This window comes from Eleutherodactylus coqui, chromosome 8 (assembly GCF_035609145.1).
Source record: "Eleutherodactylus coqui strain aEleCoq1 chromosome 8, aEleCoq1.hap1, whole genome shotgun sequence".
NCBI classification, from domain to species: domain Eukaryota; kingdom Metazoa; phylum Chordata; class Amphibia; order Anura; family Eleutherodactylidae; genus Eleutherodactylus; species Eleutherodactylus coqui.
The window spans coordinates 22,980,653-23,004,545 of NC_089844.1; the positions used below are offsets into that span (position 1 = coordinate 22,980,653).

The 23,893-nt window shown below is 46.1% G+C and overlaps 1 protein-coding gene across 1 annotated transcript; it reads left to right on the forward strand.

Annotated features, from left to right (window-relative positions):
• The first annotated feature begins 921 nt into the window (after positions 1-921).
• Positions 922-14,161, forward strand: SNX4 (sorting nexin 4). The gene is made up of 14 exons (XM_066575291.1): positions 922-1,107; positions 1,728-1,849; positions 1,926-2,061; positions 3,543-3,692; positions 3,811-3,858; positions 5,206-5,261; positions 6,254-6,326; positions 7,402-7,463; positions 7,567-7,632; positions 7,880-7,969; positions 9,392-9,491; positions 9,681-9,826; positions 10,250-10,364; positions 12,808-14,161. The coding sequence occupies exons 1-14, from the start codon at positions 1,012-1,014 to the stop codon at positions 12,853-12,855; spliced, it is 1,308 nt and encodes a 435-aa protein (XP_066431388.1). The 5' UTR covers positions 922-1,011; the 3' UTR covers positions 12,856-14,161.
• The last annotated feature ends 9,732 nt before the right edge of the window (positions 14,162-23,893 follow it).

Below are 23,893 nucleotides of genomic sequence, written 5' to 3' on the forward strand. Positions count from 1 at the left end.
GTAACTGCCTAATCGGGCGAAAAGATTCACGGGTGTGCGGGGGAGTGGAAGAAAGAGAGCGAGCTCCCCCCTGTTCCCCACTGCTGTTCCCCAAAAATAAGACTCAGTCTTCTATTAATTTTTGCCCCAAAAGAGGCAGTGTCTTAATTTCAGAAGGGGGTGGGGCTTATACTCACCTGGCGCACGGCGTCTGAGTCCCTCGCGCTGGTCTCTGGCGCAGCGGCAGGCTGCCATGGCCTCAGTGTTGACACAGCACTCTGTCTGGTGATGAAGCTTTGAATACCCCGCCTCCAGCAAGCCAGTGCTGTGATTGGATCACGAGAGCCGTTGCTCAGCCAATCAGAGCCGGGGCTTGATGAACCAATCAGAGCCGTTTAGCGATGTTATTCACTGTATGGCTGTCAATGATCGAGCGCCAGCTCTGATTGGCTGACCAAGCAGCGCTTATGATCCAATCATAGCACTGGCTTGCTGGAGGCGGGGTATTCAGTATTCAGGGTAGGGCTTATTTTCAGGAAAACACGGTAATACAAACTACGGGACGTCCTGGAAAAAACAACCCTAATACAACCAGACTGAGGGAAAACTAAAAAGTTTATATATACGCCTTCTAGGGAAGGGGGGGGGGGGGTGTTACTGATGATGGGTGTATATATGGATGATAGGAGTGCTCAGCCTGGCACATAAAGTGATGATTTCTGGAAACGGTTCTCTCGTTCCTGTTTGCAGGGAAGTTCTGCAGCAGCTTCGGTGAATATTGCAGGACGCATATTTGGGATTTCGCTTGCAGGACGCTGCTGTCAGTGATTACGCCCCCTAGTGACTGTAATACTCCTAGAATAAGCAGCCAGCCGGGTATTTCTGGAGGCAGTCCGCGCATGCGCAGAGCGTTCACAGCTGTCGGTTTCTATAGAGACCAGGGCGGGGCCTGAAACCGGAAGTTGTCAGCTGCGAGTCTGACACCAGGACCGGGCCAATTTGTACGGCAGGAGCGGGTGATATAGCGGCGAGATGAGCGTCAAGGAGGAGCCGTCCGGCCTGTTTGATAACGAAGACTCCGAGGCCGGAGGAGAAAGCCCGGAAGGCGACACAACGGGGGCGGAAGTGGTGTGTGCCCTGCAGACTGTCTTCCCTACTCCTTGCTCTGCAGACCATCATGTCTCCTTTCTTGTAGAGTTTCCTCCCTGCAGATTATCTCTCTTATTTCCCTTCTTCCAGACTTTTATTCTTTATCACCCCTCTTGCAGACTCCCTTGGTTTTCCCCCCGCCCTGATTTGCCACCCCTCTTGTGCCTTCCTCCCCACTTGCCACCTCGTGCCTTCCCTGTGATGTGGCGCTGTTATCGGCCGGGCTCACACGGGTAAAATCGCTTTTGCGCTCGCGGATGCGAACTGCGTATTGAAAAATCACAGCATGCTCTATTTTGCCGCGGATTCAGTGAGGACGGCCGGAAGACAATGGAGGCGTCCGACCCGCAGCCCATCCGCAACGTTACATATGGGCTGCCGGTCCTCGCAGCGTTGCCAAGCGACGGCACGGGAAATACGAACAGTCAACAACTGTAGTGCGCCTGACCGCCGGCAAGTCGCCGCGATCATTCACAATAAAAGAAAATAAGGTCCGCGGGGTCAGAATCCGGTCCGCCCGTGTGAGCTCGGCCTAAGTCTCGCGTGCGCTGCGGCGCTGTCTTGACGCTTTGTGACGAGGCGCCTTTTCTCTCTGTAAGATGGCGGCGGAGGAATCCTTGTTGAAGAAGTTTGAGATCAGCGTTTCTGAAGCTGAGAAGCGTACTGGGAAGAACGCGATGAACATGCAGGAAACGTACACGGCGTACCTGATCGAGACGAGGTGAGGAGCGAGCCCGCTGTCATGTGACCTGCGTGGGGGGCGGAGCCCGATCTCACGGAAATCTCTCTTTCTGCAGGTTGCTGGACGCTCACAATGAAGGCCACAGCTCGCTGGACTGTCTGTGGAGGAGATACAGCGAGTTCGAACTTCTGCGCAATTACCTGTCCGTCACGTATCCCTTCGTGGTCGCCCCGCCATTACCAGAGAAGCGGGTACAGTGCCGGCGCTGCGCAGCGCGGAGGATAATGTTACTCTGATAGATCAGACCTTTACAGCCGCGGCAATACCAAACATGTATTTCAGATTTTTATTATAAATCTAGGGAAAGAGGGTTTTTTTTGTTTTGTTTTTTTAATAATTAACTTTTTTGTTACCTTTTTTAATTTTTTTTTTTTTTGAATAAACTTTTTTTTTTTTTTTCTAGCCCCCATAGGAGACTTGAACATGTAATCATGTGGTCACTCACATAGTATAATGTAATACCCCGGTGTTGCATTATACTGCGCTTTGACATGTCTCGATAGACCTTCATTCATGGCAGTCCGGTCTTGGCAGTTGAATAGCACTCTGTGATCTCAATGTGGAGGGGGGGGTGGGGGGTGTTCAGGACCCCTGAACACTGATTGGGGCATTTAAAGTGTTAATAGCCGCGATCAGCATTAGCGTTGACCGCGGCCGTTGTAGGCGGGTGTCAGCTGTCAGACAGCCAGCACCTGCATCGTATGGAATGGATCATCTCCCAAACCCCGCACACCTAGGATGTAAATGTGTCCTAGGGGCGTTAAGGGGTTAAAAGGCCTTCAGTAAATGATGAAGAGTTCTGCATCTCTTTAATATACTGTATTTCAATTTCTGACCATTTTCATGACCTCTGCTTGCTGACAGTGAATTGGAACTCTATTTACGTCCGGAGGATGAAGACCTGTGCGATGTCTATGCTGGATAAATTGCAGAACCTCAGCTGTGAGATGGATTAGATCTGGGCATGTTCACATCTGGAGGCTGAAAATAAGAATGCCTCCATTCACTGACAGCAAGCAGGGGTACTGAGAGGGAAGAATTGAACTGCAAAAGTATATTAAAAGTGTGGGGGCTGTTATAGACTTGTGTACATGGCTCATGCTGTGGCGGCGGAGTCTGAACCTCAGACCCCTGTGTGCTGTTCTGGGGGCCATGCTGCCCCTCAGCCCCCCATGTTGTCCTAGGGTTCTTTCTACACTGGAGCGATAGTCGTTGTTTTCTGGTCTCTCACCTCCGTCTGACCATTGTCTGTCTGCTTACACTGAGCAGGAAGTCGCCCGTTAGTCGGTTTGTGTCAATACCCCGTCGGGTCGGGTCGTGTGTTCACACAGGACGACTATCATTTAACCCTTTCCAATCCAATTTGTACTCTGGTTTTCCTAGGGGGCTTACTTTTTTCTGCTGTTTTACAATGGCGCTATATGCTGGTTAAAGCCAGTACTGCATGAGGTGACACATTGGATAGGCTCCGACAGCAGGGAGGCTGGCAATATACAGTAAGAGAACCCCGACGGACGTCTTCCAACATCGGAGCTGTACAGCCTTAAATCATAATGTCTTTAAACATCAGGCAGTGGATTGGAGAGGGTTAAATCGCTTGTTCGAGCATTGTATTGATTGTCTCCCTTCGGCTGATAGTAACCCTATCCTGACGGGCGCCCTGTATTTGCAGGCGGAGTTCGTGTGGCACAAGCTCTCGGCTGACAACATGGATCCTGACTTCGTGGAGAGGAGGAGAATCGGTCTGGAGAACTTCCTTCTGCGCGTGGCGTCTCACCCCGTCCTCTGCCACGACAAGGTCTTCAGTTCCTTCCTTAGCCAGGTGGGGTGGTCTCTCCGGCCGTGTCCCGGTGGGCTCCTCTGAGTGGCCACCGCTTCCATTGCTGTTGTATAGACTGCCGCATTTTGCCCTCTTACGTATACATTTCACTTGTGCGCAGGAGAACGGATGGAAGGAGGCGCTGAACGAGACAGGACTGCAGCTAAAGGTAGTCAGAGGCCGACGGCGCCGTCAACTGCGATTCCCTCGTTGTTGTATGCAACTTTTTTTATGCTGTTTACCGGTTTTAGTAGGAATGCAGAAATGTCTAATCTGCCTTTTTATTGGTTTTTACAGTTTGTTTTTTTATCATTTAGATTATTTTACACCATGCCCTGTGCGGTATAAATAATGAGCTACATTTATTCTCTGGTCACCAGGACTGGGGCCGGGCCCGATCTCTGTGTTAGGGTTAACAGACTTGCCATGGCAACTAATCGGCCCCCAAGCAAATGCATCACATGGCATCAATGGGTAAATTGACAGAGCCCCTCCCTCAAGCTCTTTAGATGGCGCAGTGGCATCTAAGGTGTCCTCCATGGCGTCTGGTGAATTACATCCTAGGTTGGTGCTGAACAGCTGCCCTCACAATAACCAACACCTTCTCTCAGGACTCTCCCGTGACAATCCCTGTTTGGCGGCGGCGGTCACCTGACTTGCGCTGTTGGAGGTCGCAGTGCTACCGCCTGATCTTCTGGCGCCAGTGCTCACATCCTGGGCATCATGATGCAAGGAGTTCAGAATTGTGAGGATGTAGCCTCTGATTGGCTGCAGTAGTCACCTGACTTCCTCTGTCAGTACAGACTGGGATTGTTGTGAAGCCTGCTGCCGATATTTAAAAAAAAAAATTAAAGTCTGACAACCCCTTTAAGGTGTCCGAACAACTGTCAGACAAAAGATCATTTATTCAACAGCTGTTTACCCCGGCTGCCCCACATACACATGAATGGTTGGCTCGGCTGAGCGTTCATGTGCTTAAGGAGGTAAGTCACAGATGGGCAGCTCTGACACCTGCTAATCTCATGGGGAACAAAAGGATTGGGCATCGAATTTCATCGCTCTCGATATTATCTGAAACGTTTAGCGCATGTTCAGATGACTAAAGTCTCTGTATGGGGGCCGTAAAGAGGCTGCCAGCTACTTTGAGCCCTATAAGCTAAGCTTATGTGCTCAGAGTATGTGACCCGCTGAGTCCAGGGAGGTAAGTTCTAGAATTAACTTCCTCCGGTGTCAGTGCTTTCAGTAGCACGCTAAGTGGTGCTCTCATTATAAACCAGAATGGAAGGACTACTTAGCGCCACTTAAGGCACTGTGACATCCGATTTCAGTGCTGAGACCAAGTGGGAAAGGTAAGTATAAAACTTACACCCCCGGACCCGGTGGGTCAGCTACATTGAGCCCATTAGCTTAGCTTTAAGTGCTCATAGTAGCTGACAGACTCCATTTAAGCCCCGGTAGCCTCCTGCTTGCCCCCTGCCATGTTTCATAGTCCTGTGTCTTACCTCCTGTTTTCTAGACGGACTCCAGGCTGAAGTCACTAAATGCAACTTTCCGTGTCAAAAACCCAGATAAGTGAGTATGAGAGGAGTGCTCCGAGCGATGCGATCCTAGGTATTGATGCATCGTCGCATGTCTTATCTTTGCATGTTCCTCAGAAAGCATCGCCCATTGCTTTCAATGGGACATTTAATTCCTCGCATGCCGTGCCATGCGAGGTTTCCCGTTGAAATCACAGGGAGACCCTTCCAATCCTCTATCGTGCGTGAGGATCAAAATTTCACAAATGCAAGGCGGTTTTGCCTGAAAATCCCCTGGCATCCGCTGGCAAATCTCACGTTCACGAGCGGGCAGAGTTTCTCAGCCAAATATCGCCCTCGCTCGTGTGTAGGCAGCCTAAGGCCTGTATTTCTGACACCGGGCTTAGTAGAATTTTCCCCTGGAGCACAATGCGCTTAATACATGAAGAGGCGCTACTAGACCTATCTGGGCACCTCCATGTGTCTTCTCAGACATGTACGCCCGCTCCAACCTGGTGTGCAGTTCTGCTATAATTTAGGCCAGTTTCTGGCATAACTTGTACATAAATCTGTCAGTCCGGGGCTCCCACGCCCCGTTCCTGCAAGAGGGTGAGTTGTCCTAGAGCCGGAGGAGAGGTTAAGCTTCCTCTGAGAAGTGGATCATACATACTGATGCTTCAAGGTGCCTTCGGTTTAAATGACCGGGACGATCGGAGTTTGTTTTTATACATGCGACTTGGTAGTTTTGAATGTTCTGCATGTATTGAACGCTGTTTATATATTACTGTGGCGATGGCTTGGCGTGCGACTTATAAGCCAGCGCCATGACGTGGGATCACGTGGAAAGCTTGAATAGGCATGGGAGCAGATGAAACATCTGTCACAAGTTTCACCAGTAGCACTTGTCCATGTCTCTTATATAAAGGAAACCGGTGAGCGCCGCCCGTGTTTCTCCTCCACTAGAATGATGTATAAATATTCGTGTCTGTACGTGAGGACCCGTTCGCTGCATCCTGATGGTTAGAAGGATCTGTTTCTGTCTTGCAGGCGCTTCACGGAGCTGAAACACTACAGTGATGAGCTGCAGTCCGTCATCTCGCACCTCCTGCGTGTCCGTGCGGTGAGTGCATCCTGTCCTCCATGTATGAGCGCCCGTTGTCTGCGCTTCGTAGATCGGGAGGGGGGTTGTTTGTAAATGAGACGCTGTTTTATAACACCTTCCCGCTGTGCACCGTACGTGTATAGCGCACGCGATCAAACTGTCGCAAGTTCAAGTTTCCTATGGGGACAAAAATGAAAGGGGGAAAAAAAAAGTTATTAAATATTACAAACCTAAAAGAGAGAACGCCACACTTTGTCCAGTCATTTCATCAAAACATAAAAACGTGGTATCACTGCGTCCGCAAACACCCCGATTATCGAAATATCACATTATTAATCCCACACAGTGAACACCGTCAGAAAAAAAATATGCGCAGCTCCAAAATTACACTTTTTTTTGGGTACCCCATTTCCAAGGAATAATTGAATAAAAAGCGTTCCAAAAGTCACCAGCAGGGTATTAATAAAAACTACAAGCTACCGGGCAAAATAAAAAAATACGTTTGTACAAGCAGTTTGACAGAAACCTAAAAAATGTTATGGAGGTCAAAAGAAAGAATTTTTTTATTTTTTTTTTTAAGATATTTGATTTACTTACTTACTTTTCCCCAGTACATTAAATGTTACCGGCCGTCGAGTAGGTTTATCTAGAAATTAAGAGTTATCATTTTTTTGAAAGTGGGGAGGAGGGAAGAAAAATGAAAAAACTAAGAAGGGCTGCAGCAGGAAGGGGTTAAACCCTTGATGATTTGACTTATGAGGGAGACAAACGCTCACTTCTCCATATTCATGCATGCGGGTTCAAGTACCTGCGCAGCCGACCGCCTGCAGTCTCCGATAACTCCCAGAGGTTGTAGTCAGCAGTGCATTCCGGTAGCCAAGTTGAGGGCGGCCGTCGCCCATCTCGGGGGTCACATTTTGGGTCCTCCAGCTTTTCCTGTAACACCACACACTCATACATTAATGGGCTTTAGATGGATTAGATCCCAGTGTGATTAGATTGTGAGGTTCTAGAGCCAGGGATGATGGGAGTGATTGTACAGGATGGCCTCTATAACAGACAAATGTTTAACTTCTTTCTCTGTGTCCCGTAGAGGGTGGCCGACCGGCTGTACGGCGTCTACAAGGTGCATGGGAATTATGGCAGAGTTTTCAGGTCAGTTTGTGTGTCCTGCTGCACGATGTTAGGGATCGAACGCCCTGTGGTGGGAGGGGCTTCCGCTCTCTTACTGAATGTATTTTGCAATGTCTGTCTACAGTGAATGGAGTGCAATAGAAAAGGAGATGGGGGATGGTCTGCAGAGCGCCGGGCATCACATGGACGTGTAAGTGAACTGCTCGCTGATATATACAGTTCTGAATTGGTCCCATTTTTACATCTCACAAACGGATGAGGAAACGGCTGCCATGTTGGATTTTTCAGGGCTGCCACAAGGAGGTTTATTGCTACATTTCTGGCTGCGCCGTATTTTCTCAGTCAGTCAGTGGTCCGCTCACTTTCATCCGAGGCTCCTTGTATACAGTAGCAGCCACTGAGGTTAATGACAAGAATGCTGTCTTGTGTGTCCGCAGGTATGCCGCTTCCATCGATGACATTCTGGAGGAGGAGGAACATTACGCCGATCAGCTGAAAGAATACCTATTCTATTCTGAAGCTCTAAGGTACCGTCTTGCAGCTGATCATTGGGGAGGGTGATCATTGACCCTAACTATACAGCAGGACAACCATGGTCTTAGTAGAGATCTGATTCCAGAATATACATGGATAATCAGCAGGAGGGGATCTGTTTGCAGCCCTGGCGGTCCATTTAGCATATAAACCTGCATAGTACCAGATTATTGGACATTAAAGTGGTTTTGCAAGACAGAACTGTCCAAAACTGCATGGAACCCAGAAGAAGTGGCGAGCAGTCACGTGCCGTTCATTATACACGTGACCACTCACTCACTCCAGGTTGCATGTGGCGGACTCTAAGGTTGCGGCGCCGAACGGGGAGCCGCCGGGATAGGCGAGTATTCAACTTTTCAAACCTTCTTTTTTTTTTTTTTTAATATCCCAGAAAATCCCTTTTAAATTGGTTGTCCCATTTCTGAGTTTGACCTATTTTGAGGACCAGGTTTTGAAAAGTGGGCCCTGCCAATCAACTGATCACTGAGGCTGGTACTCTGTTACTGTACACACAGATTTAGCTATCAAAGGGGTATGCTGGTTAGTGAATGAAACTTAAATTTTTCAAACTGAAAATTGATAGATTAGTGGTTTTCGAACACTGGTATTCTTATCAAACCCAAGATTGGGGGAAGGGGGTCCCTGTTTTCCCCATCCTCCTCACTTCCTGGTTGCTTTGGACTCCAGAAGATGGCCATTGAAAAGGAATGGAGTGGCAGTGCGCTTGTGCAATCTGCCCTCTTTTTAGTGACGTAAGAGTAGCAACCAGGTAGTGAGGAGGACAGGGTAAACAGGACCCCTCTGTCTCTGCCCATTGGATTGGTCAAATTTTTAAATTTTGCTCAATCACCGGAATACCCCTTTAATGGCCTACTCCGAGGCTAGGTCATCAATCCTAGAAGTGGGACAGCCCCTTTAAAGAGTATCTGTAATTCTCAAAACTTTTGACATGTCTTATAGACATGTCAAAAGTTTTGATCAGTGGGGATACAGGTGTCCGAGCCCCTGAAAGGAAGGGGCTGCAGCAATCTCTCTAGTGCTGTGCCCCTTCAGCTGCGTTCATTGCATTTTTGAATTCCGTCTGGCTCAACTGCTTTTGGTGCAGTCAAATTGCATCAAGTTTTTTGTTTGTATCCCAATTGAGTTTAATGGAACTCGAACAGAAGCAAAGGCAAACTCAATGGGGTAAAAAAAAAATGGAAACTGTTTTTGAATTCTGCTTGGCTGCTCCAAAAAAAGGAACAGCCAGATGGAATTTAAACGGAAATGGCACACGCCAGCGTGAAGGAGCCCTTAGAGCATCACCAGTCATGTATTTCCCTGACCTGTAAGTGTGGATGACGGTGTGCTGCTCAGACCAGACAATACTCCACTATGAGCTGCGCTCCCTAATCCTGCAACGCTTCTGCTTTCAGATCAGTTTGTAGGAAACATGAGCTTATGCAGTACGACCTGGAGATGTCTGCGCTGGATCTGGTCTCTAAGAAGCAGCAGTGCGAGGAGCTGGCCACCGGGGTACGTAAGGACTCCTCATCCCGCCTGCGATAATCATGCTGGTGCTGCACTATAGATTTGGGGGAAGGCGGGATGAGGTAGCAAAAAAGGTCTATTAAATTTAAAAGTCCAAGAGCGGTGATGTCACGTATCATTCTCTGCCGCTCGTCGCTGTGTCCAGGCTGACTTGTTTTTGGTTTTATCTTTTAGACTGTAAGAACTTTTTCACTAAAGGGAATGACCAGCAAACTGTTTGGTCAGGAGACTCCGGAGCAGAGAGAGGCCAAAATGAAGATGCTAGAAGAACAGATAGAGGAGGGCGAGGAGCAGCTCAAGGTGCAGAATGAAGAGAGCAGGTGTGCAGTTCAGAGGTCACAGTGGGAGGAGTCATTCTGTGGATGTTCTTAAAGAGAACCTGTTCTCTCCCTACAGCACCATAAACTGTTATGGTGCTTGTTTAGAGGAGAGTGAAAGGGAGTCGGGTGGTGTGGGTGTTACGGTATTTGTACTCTCCCACTCCCTGGTTCCTGGTGCTGTCGCCTAACTAAGATTGTGAGCCACTCTGCAAAGCGACTCTCCGATATGGAAGAGTGTGTGTGTGCACAACAATCTAAGAAGAGTCACATTGCTGTGGGTGACGGTGCAGGAACCAGGCAGCGGGTGAGTATAAAATTTAAAAAAAAATACATCCCCTGTCATAGCAACATTGTAACTTAGTTTAAATACCTTGTAGCAGACATGCAGAGCAGTGATGGCCTTGGTGATTTTGTGGGTTTTAGAGACTTTGTGCAGAACGCCTGGCTGGAGATCGAACGTTTTAAGGATCAGAAGAATCGGGACCTGAAGGAGGCTCTGATCAACTACGCCGTCATGCAGATCAGCATGTGCAAGAAGGTGAGAACTTTTTTTTCTATCAGTCATGTAAAGTACAGTCAGCCGCAAAGTTGGCTGATCAAGGAAGCTATTATGTGAAGAATGTCCATTGCAAGGCTAGAAGTATTTGCATCCCGTATTAATGGGCTTGTCTGTTTCACCTTCACCCCCTAGTATGACGTTAGACATTCAGCCCTGCAATCTCCATACTCAATCATTAGCCGTAGAGAGGAGATCAGCCTCTGTCACCCTGTCGCTGTTATAGGATGTCATGCTACGCTGCTGGAGTTACTCTGGTCTCACAGGATCAGGGCAGCCACAAAGTGATTAGATGTGGGAGAGATCTGTTCTCGGCTACATCGCTGCTAGCTGAGCTGTAAGGCCTCCCTCACACAGGGCGTTTTATACAGCGTTTAGCGCTGCCTTTTCAGCCCAGCGCTAAACGCTGTACAACACTCCCATTCATTTCAATGGGGCTGCTCACACAGGGCTGAAAACGCAGTGCCTTCCAACGCTGCGCTTTGACAGCGATGCATGTTCTATTTTGGGGTGTTTTCAGCCCTGCGTCGCCCATTGAAATGAATGGGCAGCGGTTTTAGCACTTGGCGCCGCGTTTTTGGCAGCGTTAACTGCTCGCCGATTTTCAGGGTGAGGGCTTGCAATAGAAGCCCTACCCCAAAAATCAGTCCCAGTTAGATAGAGGAAAAAAAAGAAAGTAATACTCACCTAGCCGCTGCAGTCCGCGTCACGGCCGCTAGTCTCTGCCGCTGATCCAGGCTTCCCCTGCATTCACAAGTCTATTGCCGTAGGCCAGGTTTGAGAACCCCGCCTTCGGCAATAGAGTGCTGTGATTGGTTGTTGGCGCTTGCTCGATGCCCAATCACAGCCTTTCATTGACGGTCTCAGCCAATCAGCGCCGGCAAGCTCTGATTGGCTGAGACAGTCAATGAAGGGCTGTGATTGGGCATCGAGCAAGCGCCGACAACCAATCACAGCACTCTATTGCCGGAGGCGGGGTTCTCAAACCTGGCCTACGGCAATAGACTTGGGAGTGCCGAGGAAGCCCGGATCAGCAGCAGAGACCAGCGGCCGCGACCCGGACTGCATCGGCTAGGTGAGTATTAGAGATGAGCGAACGTACTCGTTTCGAGTACTTACGCACCCGAGTACCGCCATTTTCGAGTACTTCAGTACTCTGGTGAAAAGATTCGGGGGGCGCCGGGGGGCGGGGAGAGGCGTGGCGGTGCGGGGGGTAGCAGCGGGGAACAGGGGGGAGCCCTCTCTCTCTCCCTCCCCCCCCCCCCCCCCCCCCCACTCCCCACTGCTACCCCCCGTGCCGCCACGGCGCCCCCCGAATTTTTTCGTCCGAGTACGGAAGTACTCGGAAATCGCGGTATTCGGGCGAAAAAGGGGCGTGGCCGAGCACGTTCGCTCATCTCTAGTGAGTATTGATTTTTTTTTTTTCTTTTCAGCATTCTTGGCTGAATAAAGTATGCCAGCGCTGCTGAAACGGGGCAGAATCTGCAGTAACGCAGCGTTGAAAAACCCTGCGTTTCTGCAAACGCCCTGTGTGAGGGAGGCCTAAGGGTGGTCCCACAGGAGCGATCGCGATTTTTGCCGTGAGAAAATCTGGTCTTTGTTCATGTGATTTCAGCATCAGTGATGTGGTTTTGTTTTTATATATATATTTGTGAATATCTCCTTGCTGCCGCCCACAATAAAATGCGTATTTTTTATCATGAATGTCAGTAGGCCTTTCTAATGTTAAAATCGCAGCGCAAGTTTTTACGTTGCGATGCGATAAAAAGGAGGATAGATATGGAAACATGGGAGATAAAAAAAAAAAAAGCACACATCGCTGAAAGATGGAGCCTGCTGCGGCTTTTTTTTTTCTTTCTTCTTGCAAAATTGCATCAGTGAAAACATTGCTAATAGGAAGGAAACCACTGAAAATTATTGTTTTCATAAATCTGCTTCTGTACTCGCTCTCGCATCACGCTAAAATTCCATGATTTAATCTCCCGTGTGAAACCACTCTATGGGCTCCTGCACACTTGTGTTTTTCTTGCTCGTTTTTTTCACTCCATTGTCAATGGAACTTTCTAATGTTAAAAACACTTCGCACAAAAATTGCAAAGCACAAACTTGCGAAGCGTTTTTATCATTAGAAAGTCCCATGGACAATCGCATTAAAAAAAGCAGCGATATCCGGTGAAAAAAATGCGCAAGAAAAACGCAAGTGTGCAGGAGCCCTAAGGCAGATGTATTGGCAGCACAAGAAGTATTAATCCAGAGCTTTGTGGATCCGGGTTTCTGTGCCGGTTTGCATGAGCACAATGAATGCCCATGTGTCTGGGGGCACACACTATTGGCACTGCCATATGAGATAATAGTGGATTTGACCTCTTTGGAAACCTTGTGCTGTGTGATTGGTATTCTGTTGCTTCTCCTCCATTGTCCGCAGGGCATTCAGGTCTGGACAAACGCGAAGGAATGTTTCAGTAAGATGTGACCCTTGGAGCCGAGGGAGTCAGATCCTCGAGTCCCTGGACTTAAAGCTGCAGCCTAATCTGGGAATTTGGGCGTCCATTGCCTTGACCGTGGAACTTCTGGAACATTTCAGTTGCTTGTTACAACTGGAGTTTCTGACCTGGAGGTGTCATAGCGGCCAAGTGCAGAGGATGGCATCGGCTTTCATGCCAAGAGTCTTCTATGATTGTTCGCTGTCTGTGACGTTCCAGGCCTTGGTGCCAACAGAATGGTTACAGATTTTTTTTTTCTTTCTTCTCTAAGCTTGGCCTTCACTTTCCAGGTCTCTACATGCCCTGAAGGAATGACCTGTCTGATGGAGCACATGTACTTACAGGGTTAATGTGACGTTACCATTGCCATACATTTGACATTTATTGGCTAGTCAATAAGATCCCCTGCTTCACAGTTCTCAGTCCTTAGACATGTACCCAATAATGGGACGTCATGTGGACTCCTCTGAAGAGCACCACTAGGTCACTAGTTGCTTTGTGCCTTATGCCTTAGTGATGTCACTACATCTTGAAGGACCTGCAAGTAGAGGAGTAGATCGGCCCCCGAATCCTCTTCTGTGATGTGATTGTAATGGATCCCATTTCTTTAAAGGATTTTACTAAAAACTGCAGCTGAAGAGTCCAAATATCACATGTGGCCCTTTAGTAATACGGTCCGGTACATGGGGGAGGTCACTCAGTAGTTAAAGAAGCTTTGCTGTAGCTGTCTGACATTGGGCACATTCCACACTGTTTCCAAGATCTCTGATTGCTATAATTGAACAGAAACACCCCTAAACTAATCCTGCTCACACAGCTCAGGGTTTGTTACACTTGTATCAGTCTATAGAATCTTCTTATACACATCCTGGACTTCAGTCTACTATATTGTAATAAACTTATCAGGACAATAGAGATTTGTGCTGACCACAGAACATCGGCTGTGCGATCAGGAGCGAGTCGGGATGGAACTTCTAACTAGAAGCAATTAATTTGCTGACGGCAAACTGAGATGTTGAAAATGGTGAAAATGCTGTGGATAAAGCTTAATCGTCGGACTCGCCTGGCCCTGACGACCTTCCAGCACCGTTGCTCGGCCCCAGGGTCCACAGGTCTCTGCCAGGCCTGATATTTGGCACATTACCTCCCGCATGTCTCTCTGGCACAACCGCTTCGGTTTTCTTTTCATGATATTGTTTTTCTGTTTCTCTTTTGTTATTTGTTACCTGAATGTTTATTACATTCCTTGTGCCAAATCAACAATAAAATCATAATAAATTCATCTGTTTTCCATTACCTCTTCATGGTTTATTTATGGTGAAGTTTGAGGTTTTTATGCTTGGCAGTGGCTCTCAGGTGATCGAATTTTGACTTCTGCCACACAAGAGGGCCCTCAGACTAGGGGATAACTTTGATTGGTGGAGGGGGAGCCAACTGCTGGGACTTCTATCGAGACTGAGGGTCCGGAATGTCCCCACATGAATGGAGCAGAGGTCATGTATTCGTACTGCCTCTCCATTTATTTCAATGAGCGCATTGAAAATTGCTGTGAACAAGCGCTTCACAATCGCTGCCATTGAAATGAATGGAGCGGCAGCAGACATGCATGATCTTTGCTTCATTCATGTGGGGGTGGGGCTTGAGGATCAGTGAAGGTCCCAGCAGTCAGCCCTCCCACCAATCTTAAAGTTGGTACGTTTTGCAAGGAATGGATCAAAGTCCCTTTTGTCTTCCATCACAAGAAACTGGCAAGTCCTTCCAACATGACCGAAAGCTATTTAAGCAAGTGAAGTTGAAAGTCAACTGTGTCACAGTTCAGGAAATGTAGCAGCCTGATATGAAACATGGGGAGTACGGGAATTAGACCAATATCAAGAACTGTTGGACATTATGCGGTGCCATGCGAATAACCAAAGCACATGGATTTGGGCCACAACGAACTCATATGAAATCCATGAAAAACCACTGCATACCACAAAAGTCAGTGTGTGGTGCACATTGTCCCCCCTCCCCACCATTGGCCCTCTCTTCAATGACCCCATCGGCACCAAACGTTACCTGACGATATTCACAGAATTCGTAAACCAGCTAGATGATGAGGCGCTGAGTGGTTACTTCCAGCAAGATGGCATGACTTGTCACACATCCAACCACCGAAATCACTGGACCTTACACATCAGACTTATTGTTTTGGGGCCACCTTAACTCTGTTCACTTTTTCTGCAATCGCTACTCATATTGTGGGGTCAACAAAAACCCCAGTCTTGGGAATGACTGTTCTAACCTTAAATTAATGTAAACTATAAAATTTGAATGGAATTCACTTAGTGGGGTGGAATGTCACCTCAATTGGGTTTTTACACTGTGTAGTTCAGCCGCATCCATATAAGCGCGTGTTACCAGCCACAACCCACGGCAAACTAAGAATAAGTGGAGTCACCTTGCTTGGTTCAAAGGTTGCACCCAGAATTAGATGTGGGTTTTTTTTTGTTACCCTGCCCAGTGAGTTGAGGGTTATCAAGGTTACCAGTAACACCCGCAGTATTGCTATAGATTCACATTAGATGTGAAATTGCCACAATCGGTAAGCATGTTGTAGTGCACTTTCGACAATATGGAGCGCGGAGGCGGTGGCCACTATCCGTATGTTCGCTGACTATTCTGAGCTAACCAAAGTGGGCGTCTAATTCATCGTATTGTCCCTAATAACACACATTCCTAAATTACTGGGTTGCAGGTTAAGGTGAAGCACTTTGTGTAATCAACTGCTCAAAAACAGGAAAAGGAGTTATTCCGCAATACAATAATAATCTTTATATAGCGCCAACATATTCCACAGCGCTTACAAGACAGGGGAGATGACAAAAGACAACGGTTACATGAAGCAATCAATTGATGGAAACAGTAGGGGTGAGGGTCCTGCTCCAACGAGCTTACATACTACAGATAATGGGGGCATACAGAAGGTAAAGCGGCTGGAGATGTGCACGGTATGGCGGGCTGGAGAGTGAGGGATGCTATACACAGACAATGGTCAGGCCGCATAGTGGTGGAATCGAGATGACTGCAGGTGCCGGTTGATTACGGCTAGCAGGGATTGCAGTGAGTAGGTCAGGAGCATGTAATCATGCAGTATACAGAGGGGTTTGGTTTAAGAGATGTGGTATGCCTTCCTGAAGAGGTACGTTTTTAGAGCACACCTGAAGTTCTGCGAGTCCTGGATTGCTCGGGTAGCCTTTGGTAGTGCGTTCCAGAGGACTGGTGCTGCTCTGGAGGTCTTGGAGGCGGGAATGAGAGGTTGGAACTAAAAGGGCACTCAGTCTGATTTCATTAGCAGAGCGGAGAGCCCGGGCTGGCTGGTGGATACAACATTTTTGTCAAAAGCCCAGTACCCTCCTGACATTCTTAACTATAATGCCAAATGGGCTTACTATGTGCCTCCCTTCAAGGTCTTTAGGCTGTTGCTCCTGGTACTGAAGGTTCCTTCACCAAGCAAACAGGCGGCCCTTCTGCTCCGTCACATGACCAGCATTTATCACCTGGAAACTACTGTTCCCAGAAGTACCTGTATCACATTCTGGCTGCTGGCACCACCCGCCTCTATGCATTTACTACTACTCTTCCTGTACGGCACTCAAAAGGTTACTTGGAGCAGATTAACCTTCCCCCCCTCCCCCCCTAGGGGGGCTGGAGTTCTGCAAAACTTCTCTCTCCCAGCCCTGATCAGACCAACTGAACTGTACCTGTGCATATGAAATACTTAGTAACATAGTATGTTAGGCCGAATGAAGACAATGTCCATCTAGTTCAGCCTGTTTCAACCTTCTTGGTGATCCAGAGGAAGGCAAAAAACCCGAAGAGACAGAAGCCAATTAGCCCTTTCAGGGAAAAAAATTCCTTCCCGACTCCCTAATGGACTAAAGCCCTTCACAGTTGGGACTAAAATTAAAACTTCCAATTTTTATTAGAAATAACTTAAAAACACATAGCGTGGGGGCACAAACAAATAACACAGTAATCCCTAATGAATAGGGCACTGAAAAGACAGACAATAATAGCTGGAGGTATCAAATAGACACCTAATCCAGTTAAGTACAAGGCTATGGATACTCAGCCCTTGATAGTAAGGTTACTATTATAGTGCATAGATGTACTGCTGAACTGTTTGTATATATCGACAAACAGACTGTCCAGAGTTTAATTCATAGATGTAACTACTATACTTTTACTGGGCAGTAGAAACATGACGTGCTGGTATTGGTTATGGAGAACCAGGAGGAGTGTCCAAGCAACATGATTATTTTACATATCTTAATATAACAAATGCACTATAATAAAAAACTTTTCTCTGAAGTTACAAGCAAATTGGATGTCAATGAATTGAAACAAGGGCCTGGAAGATCTCATATGATTGGTTGTATGGAATGTTTCCATTCATACTACACACTTCCTTTATTTGTTATTTCTGAACTATTCATATTCCCCATGTCATTTATTTGTTACTCGACGCGTTTCTCCGCTGATGCGTAGCGGTTCATCAGGAGTATATAGGGTTTACAACATATTTATTAGACAGTAGGTATGGTCATGTTCCATAAGGTTGGGCCGGATGTTGTGAACATTGTATGTATGTCCAGGCCAGACGAAAAAAGTTTAGCTATTGATAGTAGATGAACTCGTAAACTTTACAGGTCAATGGCAAGAAGAAATAAGCGAGGGGCTGATGATAGCCGCTCTATTGTATTATAATATCAGTAATGGTTGCCATTGTAACCTAAAAGTGCATGTAGTTATGTCATTAATACACTTAATCGGTGCTCAGTGATAGGTGTTAGCAAATACACTGAGTAATTTTCAATGACATAATTGCCGTGATGAGGCAATAGTCGTAGTATAAATTAATAGAAAAAGAGCGTGCTTAAACAATATAGAGCTCCACTCGTCAGGGTATATGTGCATATTATATATGTATATGTACAATATAGAGCTCCACTCGTCAGGGTATATGTGCATATTATATATGTATATGTACAATATAGAGCTCCACTCGTCAGGGTATATGTGCATATTATATATGTATATGTACAATATAGAGCTCCACTCGTCAGGGTATATGTGCATACTATATATGTATATGTACAATATAGAGCTCCACTCGTCAGGGTATATGTACTTTAATGCTCATTAGATTCTGATATTGTAATAGAGCAGTGTAGTAGGCCTTTATTGGCACTAATGTGCCTTAGCGGTTGGTTCAAAGTGGAGAAAAATATTCTTTACTGAATAACCGTTGAGATACATTTTGTAACAGTAAAGCAGTGCAAGCGTTATATGGCACTGGTTACCGCAAATAGTGCAACAAGCTGTGAACTCAACAGTTATTCAGTAAAGAATATTTTTCTCCACTTTGAACCAACCGCTAAGGCACATTAGTGCCAATAAAGGCCTACTAAACTGCTCTATTACAATATCAGAATCTAATGAGCATTAAAGTACATATACCCTGACGAGTGGAGCTCTATATTGTACATATACATATATAGTATGCACATATACCCTGACGAGTGGAGCTCTATATTGTACATATACATATATAATATGCACATATACCCTGACGAGTGGAGCTCTATATTGTTTAAGCACGCTCTTTTTCTGTTAATTTATACTACGACTATTGCCTCATCACGGCAATTATGTCATTGAAAATTACTCAGTGTATTTGCTAACACCTATCACTGAGCACCGATTAAGTGTATTAATGACATAACTACATGCACTTTCAGGTTCCAATGGCAACCATTACTGATATTATAATACAATAGAGCGGCTATCATCAGCCCCTCGCTTATTGTTTCTTCTTGCCATTGACCTGTAAAGTTTACGAGTTCATCTACTATCAATAGCTAAACTTTTTTCGTCTGGCCTGGACATACATACAATGTTCACAACATCTGGCCCAACCTTATGGAACATGACCATACCTATTGTCTAATAAATATGTTGTAAACCCTATATACTCCTGATGAACCGCTACGCATCAGCGGAGAAACGCGTCGAGTAACAAATAAATGACATGGGGAATATGAATAGTTCAGAAATAACAAATAAAGGAAGCGTGTAGTATGAATGGAAACATTCCATACAACCAATCATATGAGATCTTCCAGGCCAGTGTTTCAATTCATTGACATCCAATTTGATTGTAACTTCAGAGAACATTTTTTTATTATAGTGCATTTGTTATATTAAGATATGTAAAATAATCATGTTGCTTGGACACTCCTCCTGGTTCTTCATAACCAATACCAGCACGTCATTTTTCTACTGCCCAGTAAAAGTATAGTAGTTACATCTATGAACTAAACTCTGGACAGTCTGTTTGTCGATATATACAAACAGTTTAGCAGTACATCTATGCACTATAATAGTAACCTTACTATCAAGGGCTGAGTATCCATAGCCTTGTACTTACCTGGATTAGGTGTCGATTTGATACCTCCAGATATTATTGTCTGTCTTTTCAGTGCCCTATTCATTAGGGATTACTGTGTTATTTGTTTGTGCCCCCACGCTATGTGTTTTTAAGTTATTTCTAATAGAAATTGGAAGTTTTAATTTTAGTCCCAACTGTGAAGGGCTTTATTCTAAATCTCTTGTGGACTTTCTGCTCTCTGTGACATATATCCCTAATGGACTAGTCAGAATAATCCCTGGATCAACCTCTAATAGTTCTTACCTGACTGTAAGACCCGGATCAACAACCCGCTGGTCACCTAAAATTTATATCCCGTAATATCCTTCCGCTCTAGAAAGACATCTAGTCCCTCTTAAACTCCTCTATGGATTTTGCCATCACCACTTCCTCAGGCAGAGAGTTCCACAGTCTCGCTGCTTTTACAGTAAAGAACCCCCTTCTGTGTTGGTAATGAAACCTGCTTTCTTCTAGATGTAGCGGATGCCCTTTTGTTACAATCGCAGTCCTGGGTATAAACAGATCATGGGAGAGATCCTTGTATTGTCCCCTCATGTATTTATACATAGTTATTTGATCGCCCCTTAGCCGTCTTTTTTCCAGGGTAAATAATCCTAATTTTGGTGCCTCTCTGGGTATTCCAGTCCCGTCATTCCATGTATTAGTTTAGTTGCCCTTCTTTGAACCCCCTCAAGCACTGTAACATCTTTCCTGAGCATCGGTGACCAGAACTGTACACAGTATTCCATGTGGGGCCTGACAAGTGCCTTATAAAGTGGGAGGTTAATGTTCTCAGCCCTCGCCGCTATGCCTCTTTTAATGCACCCCAAGATTTTATTTGCTCTTGCAGCAGCTGACTAGCATTGATTGTTCCAGTTGAGTCTACAATCCACTAGTATCCCCAGGTCTTTTTCCATATCACTTTTCCCTAGCAGTACCCCATTTAGTGTATATTGGTGACATCTGTTTCTCCTGCCCATGTGCAGAACCTTACATTTGTGATAGACATGATAATTAGTTAGTGTAACATGTCTATTGATTTGTACTAAACTAGATGTATTATGCAGCTGTAGTGACTTTAACTCTTAGAGGCTAATGGTTGCATAATTTTATTATCGTAATTGCTGGACAATGGCATGGTGAAAGATGTGTGTGTGGTATAATGTTGACTTGGCACAAAGTTCCACAAGCAGCCTCTTAAAGAGTTAAGTCACATTCCAATACTGAAGAAGAGTATCAAGCCCCTCACCCACCCTCCAACTTCTCCAACAAAGGAAATTCTTTCAGCTTGACCGCATGTTGATAAGACAAAGTCCACATTATACTGGACTTGAGAGAAGGTGGGCAAGGAGGCTGGGAATTCTATATGATCCAGCGAATAAGAATATGTATATGTTACTGATGTAATCTGTTGCACGCCCATAAAAGGGCAGGTATCATGTGTTACAATAAAGCCTGAGGCTCTACACATTGCAGGGCAGACTCAGCTTAGACCCGCACTTGTGTCTGATCTGGTCGATGATGTGTGCACACAATACAATTTGGAAGCTACAGAATACCCTGAAGCCTGCTGGAGAAAAATATGATCCAGAACAATTGGCGTCTCTGGGTGAGCCGAGTAGATTTTTTGATTTTTTTCACTCTGGAACAATACAGAGATCGGCAGATAACACGCAGAACTCAGGGGCCCGAAAATCTACAGAACACGGTAAGATTGCTTTATGTAAATCTACTGATGTAAGCTGATTTCTAACTGTTAATCTGCCCATATCTAATCCAGAGTGATAAATCACTGAAAGGCAGGTAATATAGTTCTTTCTACTCGGAAAAAAAAACGAACACCGTGTAACCTGCCTAAGAGGTATTCTGTATGCTGGGTATGTTGTGTCTGAGACGGTTAAAGATTGGGTATACAAGACCAAGAGACAAATTCTGTGAGGGTTAATGTGCGTAGACAGGCGGACTTGAGTGTATAGCAGGACATAGTCAGTGTTCCTATACGCTTTGAGGGCGCGCGCCAGAAGGACGCATACTCCTAGGTAATAGTGTGAGGTCAGGTGTTACGTGTGCTGCTGGGATCTGTGGTACTATGTACTCCTAGCAGCACAGTCAGGTGGTTGAGGGTTAATTGAGCTGGCTGGGTGTGGTACTTCCTGCTAGCCAATCTCCTGGTTTTGTGCTCCCATATAACCCAGCTCCTTGTCAGTCTCTGGCTGGGTCCCCTAGGGTGAGCACTCATGTTGGTTCTGTGTCCTGTAACTTGTTATCAGTCATGGTCTGTCCTGTTCCCACTCGGATCTGTATTTGCAAGTAAGTCTATTGTGTGGCTCTGCTTCCCCAAGATTGTCTGGACACCTGTCGTCCTAGTCTGCAGTACATGCAGCCCCCTTTTCCTTCCCCCTGTTCAGGTGCAGCCTCCAGAAGTCTTATGTCTTACTCTGGGTGTCAGTTGGTGTAACTGGACACTCCCTTATGTCAGCTTGTGTAGCTGACTGTCTATTCCCCCTGGTATGAGGACACATAGACTTGCTGTGTGTACATGTGAGTTCTGAGTGGAGTCTGTCTTGCTGTGTTCCCTGTACTCTGTCCTGTTCCTGATGCAGCTGGCTGTGTGCCCAGTGCTCTGTGCTGTCCTGTTGCAAGCTTTGCTGAGTGATTTCTGTCTTGCTGGTTCATGTCCGTTTGTACGTTTAAATTCTGTCAGTTTCTTGTCAGTCTGCTGTGTGACCTGCTATCTGTGTTCTGTCCTGTTGCAGCGTTCTGTGTGAACTCTGTCTGGTTCTGCTGGACTCCTGGTTAGTGTAGGGACTAGCGGTATAACCAGGAGCCGTGAAGTGGCCCGCTAGCTTCCACATATTGTACAACATGTCAACCAATACCTGGTATTTACGTTCAGCTTATCTGTTTCTAGTGGTTGCATGTTGTGTGCTGTGTATCCTGTTCTCTCTGTCCTGTAGCATGTTGTATGCCTCCTGTTCTGTGGCGTGGTTCCTAGGATCAGCTAGGGCTGAGTTCCGAAGACCGCTGGGCTGCCCTTATTGGGGCAATGTTCCCCGCTTAGGTAGGGCCATGCCATCCTTCCGGTAGACAGGGTCAGTTGCTTGAAACCTGTGTGAATCTTGTGTGACCCTGGTGCTACCTGTGTGCGTCCATCCCATCCATTACATTTCCCTTTTTAGGGTGCGATCGTGTGGGCTCCCGTGCTTAGGTTGCCCACACGATCGTAACATCAGGTAGTTTTAAAATACGTGTATTCACCAGTATGATCGAGCGTGTTATGTGCTCTCATACGTAAGGAGGGATATGCAGGGTTTAAAAAAGGCGTATTTACCTGTATGATTGAGCGTGTTATGTTCTCATATGTGAAAAGGTATACGCTGGATTATAGCCGCCTTGTGTGTTGGCTGAAGGCTCCAGAGCTCTTGGTCATTGAATATAATCATCAGTCTTTGTGTATAGTCAAAGGTTTTTTAATTTTTTTAAAGAATGTGCAGTGTTGGTTATTGGGGGAAGGGTTACTGATAAGAGAGTGGGCTGAAGTTAAGCCTCTGAGAGCATTTCCCAGTTAACCCGTCTGTTCCCTTTGTCTTGTGTTTATAATGTTAATGTGCATTGTGATTTGCGAGGGATATAAGTACAGATGGGTGGAATTTGGTAAAGGAGTTTTACTGTGTCCAGAAATTTCAAATAGGATAGAATAAGCAGGCAGAATAGAATACGGGATCAGTGCAGGATGTTTTGGAATATGCAAAACATGTAGAAACGTTTTACAAAGATAAGGAACAGGAAAATTGTTGAAAGAAAGAAGTATTGTAAGACAGACTGCAGAAAGTTTTCAGAAGATGAGCAGGAAGCCCAGCAGAAAGGAAAGGTGTTTTAGATTGCTAGGAGTGGGGGATGTGTATTGCCTGTATTATGAACAATGTAATGCCTTTGTGTTGACTATAGCCCATCCCTATAATGGCGGCCGCACTTGCAATGTTTGAAAACCCCCACATAGTGTGACTCTGCAGCAAGTGTGGTGAGCCCTGCCCCCACCCTGAAATCACTCCCCCCCCCCCCCCATGTGCTCACTTTCAGGGTGTGTGATGTTACTTCCGGCCATTCCCCAATGCCACTGTATCCAGTGCTAACATCATGATTGTCTGAAGTAAGGTCTTGTTTGACCAGACTTTGTTACACTCCAAAATATGGCCACCTTGGATGTGTGATAAGTTCAGGGAAACAAACCTTTGTTCTTTGTGAAGATGCAGCTTAGGACATAGTAGACGACTAAGCTGGTTTATAGAGTATAGAAGATTGGAATTGATGCATGGGGGACAGAGGCCAGGGACCCATGAGCAGGGGACGCCCTCTCATGGTGTGTTCCCAGGGACTCTGTTTTCCACTGCCTGCTTCTCCAATGGATGTTCAGACAGATGATATTAAGGAAGGCTCCTACAGATGGAATAATTTCCCTATAGTCACCCAGCAAACTTTTTCATGCAATTTGATGAAGTAATTTTAGTTTTTATGTGAGAAAGAGGGACTGAATTGCTCAGAGTAGGATGTCAATT

Bases quoted from the DNA above. Each gene is read 5' to 3' on its own strand.
- SNX4 (XM_066575291.1), top strand. From the start codon at position 1,012: ATGAGCGTCAAGGAGGAGCCGTCCGGCCTGTTTGATAACGAAGACTCC. The intron at 2,062-3,542 runs GTACAGTGCCGG...CTGTATTTGCAG, and splicing joins CGCCATTACCAGAGAAGCGG to GCGGAGTTCGTGTGGCACAA. The intron at 5,262-6,253 runs GTGAGTATGAGA...TCTGTCTTGCAG, and splicing joins CGTGTCAAAAACCCAGATAA to GCGCTTCACGGAGCTGAAAC.